General features: G+C 39.2%; 1 protein-coding gene across 4 annotated transcripts in view; it reads right to left on the minus strand.

Moving 5' to 3' along the window:
• The window catches only part of HECW1 (HECT, C2 and WW domain containing E3 ubiquitin protein ligase 1), a 405,077-nt gene that overhangs the window by 148,424 nt on the left and 240,642 nt on the right, over nucleotides 1-16,011 (minus strand). For all 4 annotated transcript variants that reach the window (XM_020289912.2, XM_020289913.2, XM_076006287.1 and 1 more), the window contains one exon: nucleotides 1,867-1,942. In XM_020289912.2, coding sequence (XP_020145501.2) covers nucleotides 1,867-1,942 — 76 coding nt within the window. The remainder of the gene's footprint in view (nucleotides 1-1,866; nucleotides 1,943-16,011) is intronic.

Consider the following 16,011-nt stretch of genomic DNA (forward strand, 5'->3'; position numbering starts at 1 on the left):
TTTTATAAAAGTAGAGATATAGCCAGAAGTTAGCCAGCCATTGTTCCCTCACTTCCTTGCTGCTGTAACTGGTTGCTGCTTAATGGCACTATCCTCCCTGACAGGTGCAAGATTTGTGACTTGCCCCTACTACTTCTATAGATAACATTGCTATTGTAAAGCCCAAAGACTTGTGCTTCTCCAGATAACATTGCTATTACAAAAGCTAAGACTGGTCTCTAAATATTTTTCAGGCTCTGCATTCTGGGAGGACTCACTGATGCCGACCAGACCAATGGTAGGCGTGGGAATGGATACAACGGCCTTGAGACCAGGGCGTCTCAACTGAGAGATGGTCCCTGCTTCCCAACCCTTTGAGTTCATCCCCAGCGGATCAGCAGACCCAATTCCTTGACCCTTCAACCCCCAGACTATCTTTAAAAACTCTTTCTCCCAAATTCCTGGGGAGACGGATTTGAGAACTTCCACCCATCTCCTTGCATGGCACCCGCGGCATTAAGCTCTTTCCCTGCTCTGACCCCTGCAGTCTCAGTGTATTGGCTTCCTCTTGAGCAGTGGACAATGAACCCGGTTGGGCTGAAACAGGCGAAGTTTCCTTTCCTCTGGTAGGTCTGTGAGCACATGTCTACATGGCAGAGGCAAAACAGGGCCCAAGGAATAGAGACTTTGTCCCTTCCCCTGGCCTGCTCTGCCTACCCTGAACTTAGCACTCAGTCCTCTTATGCTTTGGGACTTCACTGGATCTTTGGTTAGTGAACACATAGTTGTGTAATATTCCTGGTTTCCACTATTTTTGAAGTTGGTACTAATAATTGATATCTCTCTAGGAACATGAGAAGGGCAAAGCAGTTGTTGTTAGCTTTTGCCCTAGTAATACAAATCATTGCGTTTCTTTTTCCTTTTTTTTCTTTCAACATAGACAGGCGCATGCTAAAGTTGTCAGTGGCTCTTTAGACACACATTTGCTTCACTGGGTTCACTTAGGCTTGAAAACCCCCAGTGGACTGTCCATCCCCGAAGGAGGCGTGTGCACTTCATGCCTCTGAGCTCTGATCCTGGGCACTCGTGGCCAGCAACATTTGTTGGTTTGACAGACTAAGGTAGCAGTTTCCACGTGCTCAACAGAGTCCTCAGGCTTCATGCCTTTGTGTCCTCCTAAAGACCCCTTAGGGTGGGATCGAGTGTGTCAAGGTCTGAGCTTTGTATATCATTTTAGCCAAAGCTGCTCAGTTTTTCTTTTAAAATTTTAATTTTAAAGTAATTTTAGATTTGCAGAAGAATTTCAAGGATAGTACAAAGATTTCCCACATACCCTTGACCCAGTTTTCCCCATGGTTAACATATTACAGAACCATGGCACATTCATGAAAACAAAAACTTTCACTTACTCTTAACCATTAAACCAAAATACTATTAATTAACAGACTGTAATTGGATTCCACTGATTTTCTTTTCCATGAATGTGCTTTTTGATCAGCTCAGTTTTTATCTGTTTTATCCATTGGGTTCCGTGCAAAAGGTTTGCTTTGACAAAGGGTTGGGTAGCTGCTTCTCTCCCCAGCTTCCCCCAGCCTTTCCTTTATAAACTCTCACTTGCTGCCACTTGGCTCTGCAGGAAAAGTAGGGTAGCAGCCTCTCTGCCCATCATCTCAAAGGGCTTTTGCATCTATGACTTACTGAATTCTCTATTGTCCTTATGAGGTCAAGAGGAATTGAGATTTTTGAAACTTTTGCTTTACGGATGGAGAAATCGAGGCATGGAGAGATTGAGTAACTTGTAGTTAAGAGTCAAATTAAAGCAGGTCTTCTAACTCTTAGTTGACATTCTTAATCTCTCCACAAGGCCTTTAGGTGACCAGAACATACCTGAGAGAGAAAAGCTGATCAGCCTCCGACTTCCTTGCCCTGGGACAGTCTCATCAGAGCCAATGCTTTTAAAAATCTGTAAGAACAAGGAAAATGGGAGACAAGCAAAACAAGCATTGAAATGAGCATTCACATTCCAACACAAACATGCTTAATCACAGTTATTTCTCCAGCTACAAGCAAGGAAGACAGTGATTTCACTGGGCAACTATTGATTAAAAGATGTTTCTAGCAACCTAATGTCTTTTCCAGTAATAGAGGATCTGCTAGTGGGCGGGAGGGCTGCTTTTCAGAAAATTGGAAATCAACAAACACAATTAGTTGAACGTTAAAGGCCCTTTGTTACTATGTATGCAAACAATGCCTTTTTACATTTAAATTTGCAAAAGGTATTTATTAAAGCAGGGCCCAAGGCGATAGAATGATAGGTCAATAGATATTTACTGTTATAATTATAATGTGTTTCCATTTAGCAAAGTATAGTGTTAAGCTGCTGTATCTCTGCTTTTTATTGTTATTTAGGGATTTCCAGGAAACTCTTTATTAAGTAGGAGTCTGAACATGGCATTAAGAAGCTACTCCAAGGTCTCTCTTAATTAATTGATTGCCTTCCTGGGAAATTTCAGAGCACATTTGTTATATGGATTACCTGTAGTCTAGTAGGTATTTGCAAACCAGGCTGTTAAGACATTTTATTTTTCAATATTGCTCAATATATGTTAATGGGTCAATCAAAACAGCTGGAGTCCTGCCTTCCATTTTATTTTAGGAGAGTTTTATTATGAAATGATTTTGAGGATTTATTTGAAGGCAGAATAACTCTTCCTGTTTACCTTTGCATGTGTTGTGTGATTGAAGAAAATAATTTTTAAAATCTTAGTGTTAAAGCAAATCCACACAGTGTCCACTTTTTAGAAGATACTATGTACTGAAGAAGTGAAAAATGAAAAACTCCATAATCTCTGTTCAAAGTCTCTTTGTAGATTGTAGTGTCTTTCTTTCCTCGGTATTTTTTATGCTGTGAGTTGTGATTGGTTATTCCCATCAACCTGCCTCATGTGAGACCAGGAGGAATGACTCAGGCATCACTAGGGTTCACAGCCTCAGCCCCAGGGGAGTACAAAGGAATGACTGCATCATCTCATGTTGAAGCAGGTGCCCTGGGTACGTCTGCGAGCTTGGCTGCAGCTTGCCAGCAAAGCTTGGTACGTCTGCCCTGAAGCCCAAGTGTGAGTACATTTAAGGGACACTGGCTGCTCAAACCCACATAGGTGACACACGGGATGGGGCTTGGCATCAAGTGAGATAAGAGGCAGCCAAACTCTTTGACAGGTTTCTGTCCCTTAGAGTTTCATTCCATAGTAAAGAACCAGTGTGAGACAAGGCTGGGATTGGTGAGCTGGCTGGGGGAGCTTTTTCCCGTCTGAGAGCCTTTAACAGAGGGAAGGGCCTGAAGGAAAAAAAAATAAAAGATTTTTCTGTCTCTTTAAAACTTTCCCCACTCTTTTTTGAAACTGCAGCCTGGCCTGCATCCCTGAGGCAGGTTAAGTCCTTTGTTAAAAGAGATAACTCCATCCCAGGAATTCACAGGCTTTGTCTTTGGCAGAGATGGAACAGTTAGAATAGTTAACCACAATAGTCTAGAACTGAAGGCCCTCTCTTTAAAAGCTCTGTATTTCTGCCTATGTTCAGGAAATTTGGATATAGAGACGAGAAGGTCAGCATTTTTCCTTCTTTGCCGGCAAAGTAATCTCTTTCCTCCTCCCGAAAATACCTGTCCTTGTTCTTCTGATTCAGCCTCGTGGACAAGTGCAGAGTTTTCGGTAAAAAAACTAACCCAAGGTTCAAGTTCATTTCTACCTCTGAATGTCTGAAATGTTCACACAAGCAAATAGCAAACAAATGAACACATCTTACACATGTCTACAGAGCACTTTTGTGCATGTTTCCCTCATGAGAGCTTCATAATATGACTATTAGGTGGGAAGGCAGTTCATTTCAAGTTCTCCTGCAGAAAGGCCTGTAAACTGAAAGGGCAAAGCCATCTGTAGGGGCCTAAAAAAATGAAACATAAAACTCCAAGTCAACTGCATCCCAGTGGAATCTGCCCAACCTCTAAGACACCTGAGACAGGAGAAGGCCCATCAAAGGGACCAGAAAACATGTAATACAGATGAGTGCCAATTATGTGCCAAGAACAGAGCTTGTTCTTCTATACACACTTTTTTTTAACTGTTTAAAAAATTAGGATATTATTCACTTCCACCTCCCGTTTACAAATGTGAAAGCTAAACTGCGAACAATTCAATGAATTCTCAAAATTCACCTGGGACGAATCAATGTCTGGTTTGAAAGACTTAAATAAAACAAGAGTTGCAGAACCCACTATGCAAAGCCCATATAGTTCATTAACCCCCTTTGGACATTTCTTAAGATCCAGCCTGGCTGCTTGTGTCTCTTTTCCTTATATTTTGTTCATATTCTGCCTGCGCCCCTCTGCTTTCTGATGCTGCTATCACCAGACCAGCTTCCAGAGTCTTCACAACTCATGCTTTCTTTATTGCCTTGAAGGCAAGGCATGGGCTTCCCAATTTTAGGGCACTTCTGCTGAACACTATGAGGAAAAAGAGAGCGGTTGGAAAGATGAGACATTTCTCCTACATTTTTCCTGGAGTGAATTGGAAATAATGTTTTCATTAATTAGGAATGATCTTCTTTTCTATGACTGCTTTTGACCACACAGGACTGCATATTTTAGCACCAGGAGTAAATCTTCTTCAGGCAAAGGATTGGTGTCTTCGAGAGGCTCAGTGTTTGGCTTATTAAAAAGAAGGTAATGAGAATGCACAGAAGTGCTGTGTGAATAATCATGCCAGCTGAGATTAATCAAACACTGGATTATTCCTGATAACTTTAGGCTATAAAGCCATGCTTCTTTAACATAGTTTCTTGTGTAGTGCAGATTGTTCTAAAAGTGGGAACACGATAGATTGTACCAAGTCCTAAGAAATAACTGGGTCATGTTTGCTCCAGAGTGGAAGTTCCCTAACTTTAGTGTCCTTCAGAATCACCTACAGTCTTGATAAAACACAGGTTGCTGGGACACCCCAAGAAGGCCTGATTTTGTAGGTTTGGGGAGGGCCCTGAGCCTGCTTTTCTAACAAGTTCCCAGGGGATACTGCTGCTGCTAGGGAACCACATTTTGAGAAGCACCAGTCTCAAGTGTCTTAAATGGTAATGGAAAGATAGGTGTCTTACAGTCCCTAACTAAACCTCAGCAACCCTCAAAACTGTCTTGACCCTGGTTCTGAGTGTGAGAATCAGGTTCTGATGATCTTGGCCCATGGTGGCCCCCATTCCAAGTGCTCAGGCCTGCACCTTCTATCATGGACAAATGGCCCATTTGTTTATATCCCCATTGCTGGCACCTTGAGTTTTTTTTTTGAGACAGGGTCTCACTCTGTCACCAAGGCTACAGTGCAGTGAGTGGTGTCATCATAGTTCACTGAAACCTCAAACTCCTAAGTTCAAGAAAGTCTTCTGCCTCAGCCTTCCAAGTGGCTGGGACTACAGGCACATGCCACCATGTCTGCCAAACTTTTCTATTTTTTGTAGAGACAGGGTCTCTCTCTTGCTCAGGCTGGTCTCAAACTCCTAGCCTCAAGCCATCCTTCCACCTTGGCCTCCCAAAGTACTAGGGTTATAGGCATGAGCCACTGTGCCACTGTGCTCACTGAGGTCCTCTTACTTTCTCATCTGGTCTATTACCTAGCCAACAACTGGTCCCTTGGTCTGTGGATAGAAGTTGTCACTTCACTCTCTACGGGCCAATCATTCTTACCTGTCAAACCCATCAAAGGCACCTACTGGGCACAGATAAGGCTGTGGGCTATATGGTCCATGGTCCAAAATTGCTATGTTTTCTTTGGCCCATGGAGTATTTGAGTTTTTAAAAAATTAGTTTTTAATATATCTTCTTTTAAATCAGAAGATTCACTTAAATGTTCTACTCACTGAACAACATATACACATCCTTGGGAAAGAGTTCTCCCCTATGAAAGCAATTTCAAAAAAATTGGAAGAATTGATTGCTACACTAGATGTGCATATATCAATGGAAGGACATAGGAAACGTGAAAAAGCAAGGAAATATGACATCACCATAGGAACCCAACAATTTTCCAGAAGCAGATTCCAATAAAAAAAATTCCTCAAAATGTCAGATAAAGAATTCAAAACATTGATTTTAAAGAAGATAAATGAGATGCAAGAGAAATTTTCAAACTAATACAAAGAAATCAGAAAATCAGTTTAGAATATGAATGAGAAATTTACCAAGGAGATAGATATCTTTAAAAAAAAACACTAAACAGAAATTCTGGAAGTAAAAAATTCACTGAAGGAAATACAAAATATATTTGAAAGCTTTAATAATAGACTAGACCAAACAGAAGAAAAAATCTTAGAACTTGAAGAGAGATCTTTTGAAATAATCCAATTGGACAAATACAAGGAAAAAAGAATAAAAAAGAATGAATAAAGCCTTTGAGACATCTAGGCCTGCATAAAGTGACTGAACTTGTGAATTACCAGTATTCTTGAGGGGAAAGAGAGATAAAAAAAATTTAGAAAACCTATTTAAGGAAACAATGGATACAAACTTCCTAATTCTAGCAAGAGAGTGAGACATCCAGATACAGGAGGCCCAGCAATCCCCAGGAAAATACATTGCAAAAAAGATTTCACCATGGCACATTATTAATATATTCAGAATGCCTAAAGTCAATGTAAAAGAAATAATTTTAAAATTAGCAAGAGAAAAGTGTCTAGTCACCTATAAAGGAAACCTCTTCAGACTAACAGTACACTTCTCATCAGAAAACTTACATACCTTAAGAGAATGGGATGGCATTTTCAAAGTGCTGAAAGAAAAAAACTGTCAGCCTAGAATTTTATATATTGCCAGAATAGGCTCCATAAAGGAAGGAGAAATAGTCTTTTGCAGATAAGCAAATGCTGAGGGAATTCATCACCACTAGACTGGCCTTACAGGAAATGCCCAAATGGATCTTAAACATGGAAATGAAAGGTCAATATTCACCATCACTAAAACATAAAACAGTTACATAAAGGAGGAAGAGAAGGGATCAAATGGCAAGATGACAGCATTTCATCAAATCACAAAGACAAAAAGAGAAAAAGAAACAAAGAATTTATAAAACAACTAGAAAACAATTAACAATATGACAGGAATAAAGCCTCACATATCAGTATTAACCTTGAATGTAAATGGGTTAAATACTCCACTTAAATGATACAGATTGGCAGAATGGGGTGTGGCGGGGGGGGGGGATCTCCATGATCCAACTATGTTTTGCTTAGAAGAAACTCACCTGTAAAGACATATGTAGATGAAAAGTAAAGGGGTGGAAAAAGATATTCCATGGAAACAGGGACCAAAAGAGAGCAGGAGTAGCTATACTTATATTATCTATAACAGACTTGAAATAAAAAACAGTAAAAAAAGACAAAGAAAGTCATTATATAATAATAAAGTGATCAATTCAGCAAGAGGATATAACAATCCTAAATATATATGCACCTAATATTGGAGCATCTAGATTCACATAACAAATATTACTAGACCTAAAGAAAGAGATAGACAGCAATACAATAATAGTGGGGAACTTTAACACTCCACTCATAGCACTAGATAGGTCATCAAGACAGAAAATCGACAAGTGGAAACAGCTTTTTTGAAAAATAAAATACCTAGGAATATATTCTCCCAAGGAGGTGAAAGATCTTTCAAAGGAAAACTACAAAACATTGATGAAAGAAATCGTAAATGATACAAACAAATAGAAAAACATTCCATCCTTGTGGATCAAAAGAATTAATATTGTTAAAATGACAATACTGCCCCAAACACTATAAAGGTTCAGTACAATCGCTATCAAAATACCAACATCACTTTTCACAGAATTAGAAAAAAACAATTCTGAAGTACAGATGGAACCAAAAAGAAGCCTGAATAACCAAAGTAATTCTAAGTAAAAAGAACAAAGCTGGAGGCATCACGTTATCTGATTTCAAATTATATTAGTAACCAAAACAGCATGGTATTGACATAAAAATAGACACATAGATCAACAAAACAGAAGAGAACACCCAGAAATAAAGTCACATACTTATAGCCAATTGATCTTTGACAAAGTTGATAGGAACATACACTGGGGAAAGGACACCCTTTTCAATAAATGGTGCAGGGAAAATTGGATCGCCAAATGCAGAAGAATGACACTAAACCTCTATCTCTCACCATATACAAAAATCAACTCAGGGTGGATTAACAACTTGAATATAAGACTTTAAAATATAAAACTACTAGAAGAAAACCTGGGGAATACTCTTCTAGACATTGGCTAGGCAAAGAATTCATGACTAAGACCTCACAAGCACAGGCAACAAAAACAAAAATAGTGGTCAGGTACAGTGACTCATGCATGTAATCCCAGCTCTTTGGGAGGCTGAGGTGGGAGGATCACTTGAGGCCCAGAGTTCAAGAACAGCCTGGGCAATATATTAAAGAGAAGCTGTTTCTGCAAAAAAAAAAAAAAAAAAAAAAAATTTTTTTTAAATGTTAGCCAAGTATGGTGGTATGCCCTGTAGTCCTGGCTACTCAGGAGGCTGAGGTGGGAGGATATTACTTGAACACAGGAGTTTGAGGTTATAGTGAGGTATGATTGCACCACTGTTTTGCAGCTTGGGTAAGAGAGTGAGACTCTGCCTCCAAAACAAACAAACAAACAAAAACACAACCAACCAACCAACCAACCAAAAAACCCTCCAAGAAATCCCAAAAAAACAAAATAAAAGACCAACAGGACTTAATTAAACTACACAGCTTCTGAACAGCAAAATAAATAGTCAACTAATCAATAGAGTAAGCAGTCTGAAGAATAGTAGAAAATATTTGCAAACTATACATTCGACAAGGCACTAATATCCTGAATTTACAAGGAACTCAAACAACCCAACAACAAAAAAAGCCCAAATAGCCCCATTAATAGTGGGCTAAGGACAGGAATGGCATTTTTCAAAAGAGACAAATGGCAACAAGCATATGAAAAAAATGTTCAGAAGAATTGTGGCCATTGGCAGAAACCATTTTTTTTTATTCCATTCTTTCCCTGTGTTATTCCAGAAAGGATTTTAAGAGTGTGAACTAAGTGTAAGGAAGATTAAAGCAAAAATGACCTATGTAACTGTTGGGGTTGGGTATCCTACTGACCTGAAAGGCTGCCCTTACTCCCTTTGCACGGCTGGAGAGCAGGGATTTGAATCCACTTACACTTGACTTCAGTGTGTCATTAGCCTGCCATGCCTATGAGTGCAACAAGGTGCCGGTGTGGACGAGGGCGCTCACACACACACGGGCAGCGTGAGCAGCACCAACCCCCCTGTCCTACAACTGGAGCGTAGGTTGTCCGTATTTTCTTTCCTGTTCAGAATGTAAAGGGTTTCACCAATGCCTGGTTGGGGGGGGGGTTGTGTGTCTAAGGGAACAGCAGAATCTTCCTAAGGCAGGTTATCTGAGAGAGCCCCCCCACCCCGGTAAACCATGTGGCTGTTACAGGTGATAAGTTGTTCTTTTCAAAAGTTAGAGTCTACCGCTGTTGAATAAACACACTCCTGATAAGTCCCACCACCTGGTAGTCACTGTGCACAAAGGAAAGCAAAATCACCTCGTGTGGGCTCTTAAGTCCTTAATAAAAAGCAAACTAAAGAGACTTAGAAATTTCTAGAAATGAAGGGTCTTGAAAGAAAAAAAAAATGATTCCAAGTAACTATGTTTTTAAAAACTTAGATTAATGTTGACAGTTTTAAGCAAGGAAGATTTTCTTAAAAATCTGAAAGTGTAACACACATACATATTGTATACTTGACCAATAAAATTAAATAGGCTCTGATTAAACCTGAAACTCTTTAACAGTGACTATTAGCGACCGTGTGCAAATGTGTAAATTTGTACGTATGACTATGTTGTACCCATAAACTGAGTGTTAATGCTCAGGGTCTACTAACCTCGTCGGAAATGCAGACATCTCTGGGTTCTGACAGAGCAGCCATGTTTCATAAAAGACAGCTGTGGGCAAGAGCGCAGGCCAGGAAATTAGCCATAGCCCAGGGGAGGTATAAGAGAATCCCGAGGATCAGCCTTCCCTTTGATCCAAGGGCTGCTTGGTGAGCCTGGCTTCCCTTTGGCAGTGAGCTCAGATAAGGGCCTTTATACCCTGGCATCGCACCTGGGGACTTGATTAATTTAAGGGCTTCTGCCACCTTTGCTAAAAGTAACATAGGAAACATTCAAAAGAAGAAAAAATGTTACCTCTGTGCATTAAAATGCAGGGATTTGATTCTAACTTTTTGGATTCTTTCACAAAACTACACTGGAGAAGACCCCCGACCTAAAAGCGCTGGTCTTGTCTCTCTGGTCAGCTACAGCACCTTAAATCCAGGGACACCTTCACCCAGTGCGGGTGCTGGAAGGAAGTGGGATCTAATGATCTACCAGGACCTGGGATTAATTATTGTGAGGGGGCAGGGTGAGGCTGCAGAGTGAAAAACTTGAACTCTTGAGCAAGCGCATTTTAAGAGCTTGGCTCCTTAGGTTGGCATTGCTGTGTGTTTTGAAGCAAAGAAATGGATCAGAATGAATTTACTTGTTCATCAACCTGAACTTTCCTCAAAAAGCAAAAAAGTAAAAAGCATGTTTGGAACAGTCAGTTAGGTTTGAGAATGCAGTTGGCATGAAGGAAGGGTGGCCCTCTTGGGAGTGGGGAGTCCAGCCTGCATGTCGCCACAAGGGGCCGGGGTTATTTTTCTGCCCGGGTGGGAGGAGCCCAGTACCAGGTATCCCTGACCTCCCAGAATGCTTCGTGTCCTGCATTCGTTCACCTTGCTGACAGGTCAGACTGCATTTACTCATGTCAGCTCTGCGAGATCCTTGGGAAGTAAGAATTTACTTTCCAGACTTTTCTCTGAAGGAATTTTTGCTTTTTCCCCCTGGAAAGTGTCCACTAAATTGAACACTGGAGCGGAAAGTTGCAAATCTGGAGTAAGGATCTTTATAGTTGAAATTTTTTAACCTTCAATGAAATGTTAATAAAAAGAGTTATTATTGGGAAGCCATTTAGGATTTAAAAACCCGAATATTTTCAGCTAGACTTTTGCCAAGTTATTGTGTAAAGGGCCTGGTACCAGTTGGCCATGAAAGTCCACATGACCTAGATGTTGGCTGGTCACCCCTCTCCCAGGGAGACTTGCTACACTTATTCTAAATTCTGGGTCTGGAGCCACAGATAGTCCAAAGCCCTTCATTTCTGTGAGTTCCTGAAGCTCCTTGGGTGGTGAGATTATGGGTGATACTCTTCTTTTTGTCTGTGTGCATTCCCAAGGGGCATCTACTGCCCATTCACTTTCTAAGTGTGAGAAATGGTGACGTCCTATATACTTTATTCCTATGTCCTTATTTTAATTTTGATTTTTAATTTTAGAAACCTGTAGTGTTTCATGGTTAAGTGTTGTAATGAATGAGTACATATTTGGTTTATTGCATTGTGTGGCGATGATCAAACTATGTAAATAAAAATAAAATAGTGTGTATACATATGATTATATATATGAGCCTCAATGCTGCTGCCTCATTGGTTTAATTAAGTCATTTTACCATGGCAAGTCTTGATTTTTAAAGAGTTTTGTTTTTACAAGTCTTTAAACATATTTCTTTGCTTATTGAAGTATTTTTGTTTAGCTGATTGGTGCACTAAATCATACAATATATATTCAAATAATAAAATAATAATGCATGCTTGTGATATTTCCCCTTATCTCTTTAAAGCTAACTAGTTTCCTTACTCACTACCAGTTTCTTCCATCCATAATTTTCTCAAGCCTGAAATTGTATCTTTGACATGTGGGCAGTTTCTGTATTTTTATGCTTGAGAATTTCTGTATTCTGTACATTCACACATCAAAGACAACTGGTACAGCAGAGAAAAAAATTTTCCCCTTCAAACAGTCATCATACCAAGCAGCCTTAGTGCTGTGGAGAGAATGGTCAAAATTTCTTGGTTTTTGTTATTTTCGAGGTATCCTGACAGTTTCTCCCACTTGTTTGTTGGATTCTTCACTTTGAAAATTCTTCCTTCAGAAATCCCTGACTGAGTAGTTTCAGAGGCTTGCTGTGTATTGGATTATTATTAATTCTCCTTATTTATGTGTTTACTTAATTTTCTACCATAAACATACATATTATGTATTTTATTATATAAATACTGGCTTCGTCATATCTGAAAGATGATGAAGACTTTCTGTTTTAATCCTAAAGTGTATTTTTAGGATCAGAAAAACTTTTCATCTTTTATTTCATTGGTTATTATGTTTCTCTCTCTATTTTCTTTTTTGGAAACATCTATTGCTCATAGGTTGGATCTCTGGGCTTATAAAATTTTTTTCTCCATCTTTTTTCACTGGGTTTGGGATGATTTTTTTTTTTTTTAGTTTTTCTTCTAATTCAATACTTCCTTTTCCTAGTCTCTAAGTCATGCACCTGTGACAGCTGGTGAAAAGGTGAAAAGGACGCCATTATCTCCTTGCCATCCTTCCTATCATTCATCCCTCTCTTATGACGTTTCAAAGAGACAATGTTGTTTTGAATCATGCTGAGAACAATATGGAATTTTCTAGAATTTCCTCCAGTTTATTGCATTGACTTTATTTCAAGAGGAGGCAACCTCTATGAATTTTCTTAATGTTTCTCCTTATTTGAACCACAGAATACTTTTTATATATAATGAGTGATGATAACATCATTCAATGCAAAGAATGCAGTAACAAATAATTTTCCTGCCCAAATTACCAGTGGGGTATCCCCTAAGAGACCACACTTGGTAGTCACTCTAGGCAACCCATGTATCCACCAACAGAGGAATGGATAAACAAAACGTGGCATATACGTACTATGGAATACCATTCAGCCTTAAGAAGGGAGGAAATGCAGGCACATGCTACAACATGCATGAACCTCGAAGACATTATGCTAAGTAAAATAAGCCAGTTGCAAAAGGACAAATACTGTGTGATTCCACTTATATGAGGTCCCTAGAGTAGTCAAATTCATAGAGACGGAAAGTAGAATGGTGGTTGTCAGGGGCTGGGGAAAGGGGCGATGGGGAGGTATTGTTTAATGGGTATAGAGTTTCAGTTTGGGAAGATGAAAAAGTTCTGGAGATGGATGGAGGTAATAGTTGCACATCAGTGTGTATGCACTTAATGCACTGAGCTATATGCTTAAAAATGGTTATGATAGTAAATTTTGTTATGTATATCTTACTACAATAAAAAAGTTAAACAGTGATACACCAGCTATTAAAAGAACACTTAACTCAAATTTGTACTTTGATGTACAGGCAAAGGAAAAAATAAGCTTACAAAAGAAAGGGGGAGGAAGAAAGCCAGAAAGGCTGAGTGACACCAAACTGCATGAGTAGCAGCACAGAACTCGTCCACTGTGTGGGGGTGTGAGGCCACGAGTGCCCCTTGTGCCCCCAATCTGCTTTGCCCCTAGCTCTTCCTGCTCTCCACACATGGGGCTTCTTAATGATATTGTAATCCCTGGGAATTCCTCTCAATTTCTGGCCTGAGCACTTTCTTCAGCTATTATTTTAGTTAAATCATGGGTTTCAGTATTGATCCAGGTTTTTTTTTTTTTTTTTGTCTTTTTTCCTGTTTACCATTTCCATAGGAATGGACATGCGGGTGGATGGGCAGACAAAAAGGGCATCTGATCACTTGACATCAGATCCTGGCTCTGGAAGGGAGCGGCTTTGGCAATTGGTTTTAGCCTCGGTCAGCATGTGCCAGGAGATCTGCTTTCCTTCTGCGTCATGGGGTAAGCAGTGGCAGTACATGTTATTTAAGCATCTAGAACGATCTAGCCAGACCAGTTGTGGGAAGAGAGGAAAGGTAATATTTTTTTTTTTTTTTAAATGTAATTGACTTCTTTTCTTATAAAAAACCATTATTGATGTTAACATAGTGAAAAAACATAAAATACATCAATCCCACTATTTTGATAACTCTTGTTGATTTTTTTAAAAAAATAAATCTATTGTTAGGAAACATAAATAGGTTAAGAAAAAGGAAAATAGCTGTTCGTTAGAAAAATATACAGGTTTTAAAATGAGGTACAAAATAAGTGAAATCCTGCCCATGGGGCTGTGCACCTGTCCTCTACATAATGCTCAAAGCAGCCACCATTACTCATTTCTTGTTATCCTTTCCTGCAAATAAGTTAATTTTTATCTCCATAACTATTAATTAAAAAGTTACACAAATGGGGTAACATTAAAAGCACTGTTCTGTGCCTTGCCTTTTCCCTTCATAAAACATAATGACAGTCAGATCCCCCCACTCTGCCCTGAGGTGGCATCGTCCAGTCTCCCCATTGTGGACGCCTTTGGTCTTCCCTGTTGTTGCTATTTTCACAAAGCAGCAATGAATAACCTTGTCTCTATATCTCAAATATCTTTTGCAAACATGCCTAAGAGAAATTTTGATAAATTTGATAAATCTTGCCAAACTGCTTTGAGAAAAATGGATCCAAGAGTGTACATGTGCTTCTTTCATACCCTCATCCTCCCTGGGTACCAGCTTTTGAAGTTTAGCTATCTGATTGTAGCATCTTTTTGAAAAAAATAGACTATTTTTTTGCAGCAGTCTTAGGTTCAGGGCAAAACAGAACTGCAAATAGAGTTCCTGTCCATCTCCTGTCCCACTCTGCACAGCCTCACTCACTATGGGCATCTCGCACAAGAATGGTGCACTTGTCGCAGCTGATGAACCTGCCCGACACATCAATATTACTCAAAGTTCATCGTTTATATTAGGGGTCACTCTTGGTATTGTGTATCGTATGCATTTTGACAAATGTATGGTAACATGTACCCACCATTACAGTGTCATGCAGAATGGTTTCACTGCCCTAGATCCCCACTGTGTTCCTCCTATACCTCCCCCCATCCCCCCTACCTCTTGACAACCACTGATCTTTGTATGGTCTCCATGATTCTGCCCTTTCCAGAAGGTCATTTAGATGGAATTTGAACATAGATAGCCTTTTCAGATTGGCTTCTTTCACTTAGTAATATGCATTTAATATTTCTGTCTGTGTTTTCCGTAGTTTGGTAGCTCATTTCTTTTCATTGCTAAATAATACTCTATTGTTTGGATGTACCACAATTTATTTATGCACTCATCCACTGAAGGACATCTTGGTTGTTTCCAAGTTTTGGCAATTATGAGTAAGCTGAGTGCAGCTTTTTGTACAGGCATATGTTTTCAACTCCTTTGGGTAAATACCACGTGATTGCTGGATCATAGGGTATACTTAGTTTTGTAAGAAACTGCCAAATTTTTTCCAAACCAGCTGTACCATTTTGCATTTCCTCCAGGAATGAATAAGAGTTCCTGTTGCTCCACATCCTTGCCAGTGTTTTGTGTTATCAGTGTTTTGGATTTTGGCTATTCTAATAGGAGTGTATTGGCATCTCATTGTTGTTTTACATTTGCAATTCTCTAATGACATAGGATGTTGAGCATTTTTTCATTTGCTAATTTGCCATTGTTATGCTTTCTTTGGTGAGACCGCTATTCAGGTCTTTTGCCCATTTTTAAATTTGCTTGTTTATTTTCTTATTGTAGAGTTTTGTGAGTTTTTGGTATACTTTGAATAACAATACTTCATCAGGTATGTCTTTTACAAATAGTTTCTTCCAGTCTGTAACTTGTCTTCTCATACTCTTGATGGAACATCTTTTTATGTGTTTATTGGCCATTGCATTTTCCCCCCTAGGGAAATAGGTTCTTTGCCTATTTTTCAAATTATTTGTCTTTTCTTTAACAACATAAATGAACTCTGTGTAAGTTGAGGAAGAATTAACCTTTTGCCTGATTCTATTTTCAGCAGTTTGCTTTCTTCTTTTTATTTTCTACTATTTACTTTTTAGGAATATTTTTTCCACTCTGAGGTTTTTATGTTATCTAAAGAAATTTATTGATAGTTTTTCTTACTGGCCTTAG

The sequence above is a fragment of the Microcebus murinus genome, chromosome 9, assembly GCF_040939455.1.
Source record: "Microcebus murinus isolate Inina chromosome 9, M.murinus_Inina_mat1.0, whole genome shotgun sequence".
NCBI lineage: Eukaryota > Metazoa > Chordata > Mammalia > Primates > Cheirogaleidae > Microcebus > Microcebus murinus.